The 8,779-nt window shown below is 45.4% G+C and overlaps 1 protein-coding gene across 1 annotated transcript; it reads right to left on the bottom strand.

The window, feature by feature from the left end:
* Positions 1-6,871: 6,871 nt before the first annotated feature.
* Positions 6,872-7,711, bottom strand: LOC115317139. The gene has a single exon (XM_029976700.4). It carries the CDS (start codon positions 7,709-7,711, stop codon positions 6,872-6,874), a length of 840 nt encoding a protein of 279 aa, XP_029832560.2.
* Between the last annotated feature and the right edge of the window lie 1,068 nt (positions 7,712-8,779).

The raw sequence follows: 8,779 nt of genomic DNA, 5'->3' as shown, positions 1-8,779 counted from the left end.
GTCATCCTTGCGAGGTTTGCCGCCTGGAGTGGAGCATACTCGACAGCTTCTAGCAGGAGCACGTCCCCTGGTGGCTGTGGCTCGTCTTCGTCTCCCACGACCGGCAGACGACTGAGTGCATCAGCGTTGGAGTTGTCTTCACCTCGCTTGTACTGAATGCGAGAGCTATACGCCCCAACAACAAAATCCAGCGAAGCATCCTGGTTAACAGCATTTCTGGCACGCACTTGTCAGTGTTGAACAACCGTAACAGCGGCTTATGATCCGTTACTATGGTAAAATCTCTTCCGGCCAGGTACTGGTGAAATCTTTTCACTCCGAAGACGACTGCTGAGCCCTCCTTATGAATCTGCGCATAGTTGCGTTCACTTGCATCGAGAGTTCGTGAGGCGTAAGCTCTTTCCCGTCATCAGCCCTATGCGCCAGCACGGCCCCTACCCCGACAGGCGATGCATCGCAGCACAAAACCAACGGCCGCTTGGGGTCATAGGGAACAAGTACTGCATCCGAGCTAAGCAACTCCTTCAGATTTTCAAACGCCCGCTGGTGCTCACCTGTCCATTTTCATTCTTGATCCTGGTCCAACAGCCGATAAAGGGGTCCGCCACTTCTGTCTTCCCCTTGAGGAAACTGCCGTAAAAATTTAGCTACTCCAAGAATGCTTGGAGCCAGAGTGTCGAACCGAAACTTTTATCGGTTCGGTTCCGGTTCGGGTTCACGGCTTTCGGTTCAGCTCCGGTTCAGTTCCGGGCAGCAAAAAATAACGGTTCGAACCGGTTCAAACCGGTTCGAACCGGTTTCAACCGCTAAACTGAAAATATATTTTCCGCGTTCCTTTGGCAATAGGCACTATTTCAAGTGTGAAACGAGTAACTATGCAGCTTTTTATCTTTCCTAGAATCAACTTTTATTTTCAGGTATCAAAAATGACTTGCATCCTTTATTTTCGATGAAACGCTTAATGAAAAGCTAGATTAATATATATGACTCAATAACTTTTTTTTTTACCCCAGTTGCATATATTTTACCTGAATCTAAAGGTTATCAGTCAGGTGGGTCGCCTGAAATACGGGTGAATCGTACAACTTTGCGTCGCATTATTAAAAGTCAAATCCTGCAGTTGCCCTGCGCTTAAAAATTAATTACAGTGCATCAAATCATAAAATGGGCGCGCCATATTTATCCCGAAATCGATAGTTTATAAAATACGTTTCACAATATACTGTATATTTCTGTTAAATTGAGATTGTATGCTGATGGTTGTGTAGTTTATTACGAAGTAAATGATTCTAGTGATCAATATAGGTTAAACAAAGACTTAGATTTGATTGATGAATGGTGTAGCTCTTGGCAGATGTGTATACATTATGAGAAAAGTGTTTTTATGTCAGTAACTCACAAAAAGAAGCCCCTCCAGTTTAAATATAATGTAGGAAACCACAGCCTAGTAGAGGTTTCAGAATATAAGTATCTAGGCATTTGGATAACCAACCGTCTCAGCTGGAATAAGCATATTGATTACGTTACTTCGAATACTCTTCGTAAACTCTTCTTTTTGAAAAGAACTCTAAAATACTCCACCTCCGACACGAGACTACTAGCTTATAAAACTATCATTCGGCCTATGTTAGAATACGGTAACGTCATACGGGACCCATTTACAAAATTAAATTTGACAAAACTAGAAAGAATTCAGAACAAAGCCACTAGGTTCATATTTAATTCATATGGGATGACATCAGTACAAAATCTTGTTCAAAGAGCTGGCCTCCAGCCGATCACTGAAAGAAGTCGGGTGTGCAGATTAAAAAATTTTTATCAGATTATTCATGGGTATTATAGAATTAATGTGCAAGATTATATAACTTTTTCACAGGGCTATTCTACGAGACAAAGACAGAGTTTTCCCATAGTTCCATTCATGCCTCGTAATAATTGTTATAAATATTCGTTTTTTCCACGGACCGTGGAGGAGTGGAGCGAGCTTCACCAAGAGACAATTGAGCAGGGATCTCTTGATTTATTTGCCGCGCGTTTAGTATAATAATTTTTTTTTCTGTCTGTTACTGTGTGGCGGAGGATGTGAGTGCCTGTACAGTTGACTTTGTGTATTGTGTTTCATTACGCTTGTACCCCACCTGCTATGATCTCCATGTGAGATGAGCAGTATTACTAAATAAATAAATATGATGACGACGCAACCGAGCTAAAAGCAAAAATATTTTCAAAATCTCAGGAACGTTTTAGGACAACCCCTTTCCCTTTTATAGAAACACTGAGCGGCAAGCACAACGCTCGCTTTCCTGACCAATATTGTTTACACTCAGCACCGTGACCGTGATGCAGGCAGAAAAGAGTGACCTTCGTATCCGGATCAGATATGGCCTAAAATAGCACGTACCGAAGTGAATATATTCGACACAGCTTTGCGTTTGAGGTTTGTTCTTGACAAGATGCCGGTCAATTCAATTTGCAAATAAGCATCACCTTTGCTATTTCTTTTCGTTAAATGGAATAAAAAGGTATTTCATAGTCTACTCGACCTTACAACTACTTAATTGGTCACTTTCTGACGGTCTGCGTGCGCAATCATCATAGTTCCACCACGCCCCTCTGTGGACCATAAAATTGTTGTTTATCAAATAAAAGAAGCAAGATACTTCTATATGTTTGAGAAGTTGAATATGCGCGAGGAAAACAATTTCTTTAAATTAGCTTAAAGGGCCCACAAAACAATTTTTCGGCTGGGATAATTGAATTTAGGTTGGGATTTTACTAATAACACATCGTTTATTGGGCTAAAAGAAAGAACGTCAAAAGACTCATTTTCGGTACAAAAATTCGAAAACACAGCGGACTATTTCGCACCTTCTCCCCTTCGAAAGCTCTCTGCCTTTTCACTGCGATACATCCGCGGTACCCAAAGCGCGTCACCGGGCCCAAACGCACGTCATACAACACCGGGACCTCATTTATTCCCTTCACCCCTAAGCTGACAGTGCAGTGAAAGCTATGCGCTTGCCGGACCAATCAGCCGCCTCCCTTTCGTCACCTGACCTCATTTTCTACGCTCGAGGGAGCATGATGACGTGGCAAAGTATGGCTTGCCCAAGGAGAACGTAGCTTCCACAACACTGTCAGCTTATGGATGAACGGTGTGGGAGAGCAACTTTTGTCTGAGTTTTGAGCGACGGGCTAATCGTCTAGGAGGAGAATGGCAGTGTCCGGGTACACAAACGAGAGTCCGAGCACGAGGGAAGTCCCTCATTTCTGTCTTCTCGAACTGTATGGTACAATGCGCGATTTGTGAGTTGGGGAGAAAAACTCAAAAGGAAAAAGTTGAAAAATCGTTTCGTGACCCCTTTAAAAAAAAATCTACGAAAATTGTTTAAAGGGGTACGGAAACCAAATTCTGGAGCTCATTTCTTTGTTTCAACACGACGCAGGTAGCAGCACAACCACAGAAACATAAATATTGCGCTAGAAAACGCAAGAAAACATATTTTAAAGTGAATTAAACGATAATCAAAAACCACCTGGTAGTTGGTTATGAAGCTTCAATGGAATGTCGTGACGACAACATGCCTCTGAAAGCAGCGCCGCAGCGGTATGTCCGCTCACTGGTATAGATTGCCTAGGCCTGAACGCAATACCGAGGCGTCCTGGTGGAAAGAGCCAAAACGAAGTGAGCCACCTTGGCTTCAGCTCTCGCGCGACGTGCAAACGCGTGCTTCGGTTGTTCTCAGGTTTGGTGCGCGTGCTGGCCCCGCGATATCTACAGCCCTTGGGTACTTCGACAAAGCGAGATTGTAACGCGTTGACGCCTCCAAGTGGCAAAACTCGTCACTACGGTACGCTTGGTCTTCCGAGGCATGATGACGTCAAGACGTCTGCCGGATCTCCCGAGATGCATCGCGCTCCTCCATGGCTGATTTTGAAGCGCTCGCCAAAATCGCGGCATTTAGAGCATAAAATATAGCCATCTGCTCAAAATACGACCGTGCGATTATTCATTACAGGCTTAGCTGATCATATTGAACTCATTTCTTGATGTTTTCTCTATATTTCAATTTTCGATTCCGTATCCCTTTAAGTTTCTTCCAAATCATTTATACAGGTGCCTCTGAGGATGAAGCCGGAAAAAATTTGCAGAGCACATTTTAGATAATTTGGGGGCGCAATTACTTATGATGTATATTTTTAGGTTGATTGGCCCGTTATTTATGTTGTCAAGTCTGCAGGCAGTAATAAAATGTTCGTTATTGTCATCAATGAATACGACTGTATGAAGTCCCCGCAACCGCTTGATATCGACACGGGAGGACGATACTCGGAAATACGCCATCTGTTGAGTTTGCGGAATACACGAAATGTGCAGAAAGAAAGATAATAAATGATAGCCTTCTAAATAATAATATACACGACGACTTACGGCAAAAAGAAATATATAGAGATGCATGTTTTTAACGTAAACACGTTTGACGAAACTGCGTCTTGTTGGGTCAAAAATTGGAGAAATACAGACCTTCACAAACCAAGTCCCAAACACTTAGTGGCCGGACGTTTCAGCGGTTGCAGCGCGCTCTTGTAGTTTCGATTTTATAATTGTTCAACTTCATACTAAGGAAGTCATTAACAAATGAAAATGTGCTCGAAATTCTTATCCTTTTTCACCTGTTATGTTCAAAATACACCAGATTTATTGTTTATATTGTGCTTAATGTGTTGCTAGGGTTCCAGTCACTGGTTCGAACAAAAGCGATGCAAATTGCTGGTTTTGCAAATTGCGAATTAGCAAGTTACAAAAACAGCAAATTGAACAAAATAGATGCAAATCGATTGCCCCTTCAAGTCCAGATGCAGCCGATGCTACACGCGCGAGCATGTGGTCCTGACCACTTGCACTGCAGGAGCGCGCGTACTTGGACGCTGAAAGCCCGCAGCTCGCTCTTTTAGCTTCTGCTACGCTCACAAAGTGAAACAAAATATTGTGTTGAGTACTTCATATTTCACCAGAAAACTGAACTGTTTAACATGGTTTGCACGTGACATCATCGCACTATATGTTATACTTTGTTTCAGCCTAACTACAGACGAAGCCGATGCTCCAAGCGCGAGCTCCGGGCTTTCAGCGTCCCTGTCAAACACGCGCGATCGTGCACTGCAAGCACTGCTCAGGGCCGCTTGCTCGCGCTTGTATCATCGGCTGCGTCTGGACTTTAGCTGAAACGAATTATAGTGGTCAGAGATTTCGTCTTGCTGAGAAAATCATATCCCGTGGTGCAAAATGCACGCTGCAGAAGGTTCGCGCTCAGTGCAACCCATGTATTCAGAAACAAAAATTTATTCTTGCTTGGTGCAGCGTCGTGAGGAACGGCAAGAGCAACTGGCACCACGAAAACGCGCTTTCTGGCAGGATGGATTTTCCAAACGAAGTAGTTTTGCAGGATCACGCTGACTGCTCTGCGCCGAGGGTGCGGAGCAGAGGAACCTTACCTTTACAACACAGCATGTTTTTATTCCCCCCCCCCCCCTTTTTTTCATTTGACAATGCTCCTCCAGAGAATGTTTTAATTACTCAGGAACTCTCTCCTTCGTTTGGGGGTGCCGATTCGACAATTATACCTGTGCCATTTGTTAACAGTAATCCTCCACTTCTTTTATCTTGCACCCAAAAACTGTGAAGTTTAAACAAGACTGCGAGAACTTGAGCGGCTGCCGACTTTCGGCTGTCTCTCAAGGGCCACTAAAATTTTTCTTTTCAGATATCCCTGCCGTATACACTTGTAGTTCTATTTATCGTCAGATTAATAAGTCAGATTTAGCCCTTTCAATCCTTCTATTCTCGGGACAACTTTCTCAGACAGTTCAGCAAAAACGAAAACATGTTTGGGTGCCTCAATGATGTGTACATGTAAAATTGTTCATGCAACAATTTTTGCACTTTAAGTAAACACTGCTAAAAGTAATCCCTGGCGTTGATAGCTTGCAGAAACACTCATTAGTTTTCCTCTCCGCTCAATGGCAGACGCAGAAAAAATAAAGAAAAGAAACAACGTTCCCCTCCTCCACTTGCTATTTAGACGACGATGTAATATGACGCTAGATGCATACCGCCAGTGTTTACCATAGTCATGCGCAGGGTTTGGCAAAGAATAAAGCGTGGGTTGAACTTTAGACATTGTTAGAGTTCGGCTATTCTCATCTTTTATTGAACAAGAGAAAACACGAATGTTTGGCGATGCAGATTGCCAAGAACCCGAGCACTCAACTCGGGTTTACGACAATCGAGTACGTCACGGTGTCACATGACTCGCGGCGAGAAGTCGTGATGGCACGTGACGCCACGGTGTCAACAACGATAATGCACCTATAGTCCATTGCAACTCATGAAGGTAGGGCGAGGGAAAAGAATGCCGGGGGGGGGGGGGGGGGGGAGGAAGCAGACGGAACGCTGGAGATGAGAGGGGGAAACCTCCTCTCTCCAGCGGTCTGCTTGCTTCCTCAACCCGGGCCTTCCTTCCCCTCGCCCTACCTTCTGGAGTTGCAACGGACTGTACTGACGTTATGAATTTAGTAGTAGTTAGTGGTGAGGGTAGCGGAAAGCCGGAACATGTTGGCCACTCCTTTAGTGGGGGCGAGTTAGTTCCGGGGAAGGGAGGGGGATGAAAGGGGAGATGAGAAAAAGTTAAAGAAAGAAGAGAAATAAAGAAAAAGAACAGATTGAAAAGAGAAGAGAGGAAAATGGGATGAAAAGGATCAGAAAGGAAAAGGAAGAAAGAATAAAAAAAAAAAAGGACAATTGGTCAGCAGTTCTTGTGGCTCGGTTGTTGAAGTGTTGCCATCGCCCAGTGTATGTCAGACACCGGGGTTAGAGGAGGTCAAATAAACTGGTGTCCTCCAAGAACTTGAGAAGTGCGGCGAATGTTCTCGAGACATCGCGTGCAGAACCTGGGGGAAAAAGAATGTCCTGTGTTGTAGCACTTGCTACGCCTGCTTGCCGCAGGCCGTCGAGAAGCGATTTTTTTTTGTCCGCTAGAGTAGGGCAGGTCCAGAGGAGATGGTCCTGGCACTCGGGAACATCACAGGGTGGACAGTTTGGGTTTATTGTTGGGTCTATACGGTGAAGGGCTTTCGCAGTAAAGGCACAACCAGTGCGAAGTCTGTGCAGTAGAGAAGCGGAGGCTCGGGACAGCTTTGGAGGCACGGGTGCGGGTGGCTTCCCGGTAGAGACGCGCGTGTCCCGATGTAGTTTCTCTATTTCTTTGTGAATAATAAGTCTGGCCTCATACATTTTTGGTATAACAAGTGTTGGTACATGAATGTGGTGAGCTGCATTAGCGAGACGATCGGCTGTCTCATTGCCCGAGATACCGACGTGTGATGGCAGCCATTGGTATGCTATATGCCATCCTTTACACTCTAGGTTTCTTGTCATGTGTCCAATGTATCTGGCATATTGTGGGGCGTCTTCTAGGCTACCGAGAAGTTGTAAAGCTATTCTGGAATCTGTGAGGAACACTGCCTTTCCACTATGAGGGATACTGTCGAGGATGTCAAGGCCTAGCCAAAGCGCGGCATGTTCGGCAGTGGTAGATGTAGCGTGAAAGCTCAGTTTCCTTGATTTGGCCATTTTTAGTTCCGGTATAAAAACTGCTGCAGTGGATGATTTGCGGCTATGAAGTACCGAGCCGTCGGTATATACACGCATCCATCCTAGAAAATCCACCTCAATTCGGTATTCTGCGAGGGTCCGAGCGACAACTTGGGCTGTGAAGCGTTTGCTTCTGAGTTCCGGAATAGATTCACTGATGTTCAGCGGCGAGGCGTAAGGTGGTGGTGCCGGGTAGATTCTATCTAAGGTGCCCACAATTCCTTCAAAGTCTCTAGCGAGAGATCCAAGGCGAGATTGAGGACAACTTTGAATATGGTTCAAGAGGGACTCTGTTGACCGGCAGGATGTTTGCCTAGCGATGTGGCGAAGTGTCAGCTCTTTGCCGTGGTTCTCGACAAGGTTGACCCTCGCTTCAACCAGCGTTGGAATGTTCGGGGAGTATCTCGGTAAACCCAGACAGAAGCGAAGTGCATTCCTTTGCAGGGTCTTAATGGCTGCAGACTGTGCATTGCTCAAGTGAATCAGCGGCAAGGCGTATAATAATCTCGAAAGAATGAGGCCTCTGTATAACTGTAGCATCATGACCTGAGACGTTCCCCACCTGCTGCCCATCATCATTCGAACGGCGTTGAGGTGGCGGCGACATCTGATCAGTATTGCCTTGACTGCAGGCTACCAGGAGATGCGGTCATCAAGAAGAAACCCCAGGTAGGAGTACGTTCGGACACGTGTTACATCTGTTCCATTAATTGTGTAGATTTTGTTGATCGATGCCCTAGCCGTTGGATAGTATTGAAGGGCAGCTGTTTTGGAGGCGGAAAGCGTAAGGCCTAGTCTAGAAATCTCGTCTACAACTATAGTCAATCCGTCCTGGAGGGTTTGTTGCATCTTGCTATATATCTTAGTCGGGGCGGTAGTCCAGAGGGCCACGTCGTCAGCGTATATTGCGATGTTAATGACAGGTCCCGATGACTTCATACGCCGTAGAGCCTCAGCCAGTGCCGCCATAGCAGCGTTAAATAAGAGAGGGATTATAACACTGCCCTGGGGAACGCCTTGGGTTACCGTACGTTGGGAACTTCGAATTCCACCTAGGCATACGTGCATAGACCTTCCTGTAAGAAAGGCGCGTACGAATGCCAGAGCTCGGCCTGCAACCCCGAG

The sequence above is a fragment of the Ixodes scapularis genome, unplaced genomic scaffold (assembly GCF_016920785.2).
Source record: "Ixodes scapularis isolate PalLabHiFi unplaced genomic scaffold, ASM1692078v2 PGA_scaffold2__306_contigs__length_199485367, whole genome shotgun sequence".
In the NCBI taxonomy this organism is placed as follows: Eukaryota; Metazoa; Arthropoda; class Arachnida; order Ixodida; family Ixodidae; genus Ixodes; species Ixodes scapularis.
This window is presented reverse-complemented; position numbering and strand designations above follow the sequence as displayed.

What these genes read in the sequence shown, in the direction of transcription:
- LOC115317139 (XM_029976700.4), bottom strand. Translation starts at nt 7,711, where the DNA reads ATGCGTGTATATACCGACGGCTCGGTACTTCATAGCCGCAAATCATCC.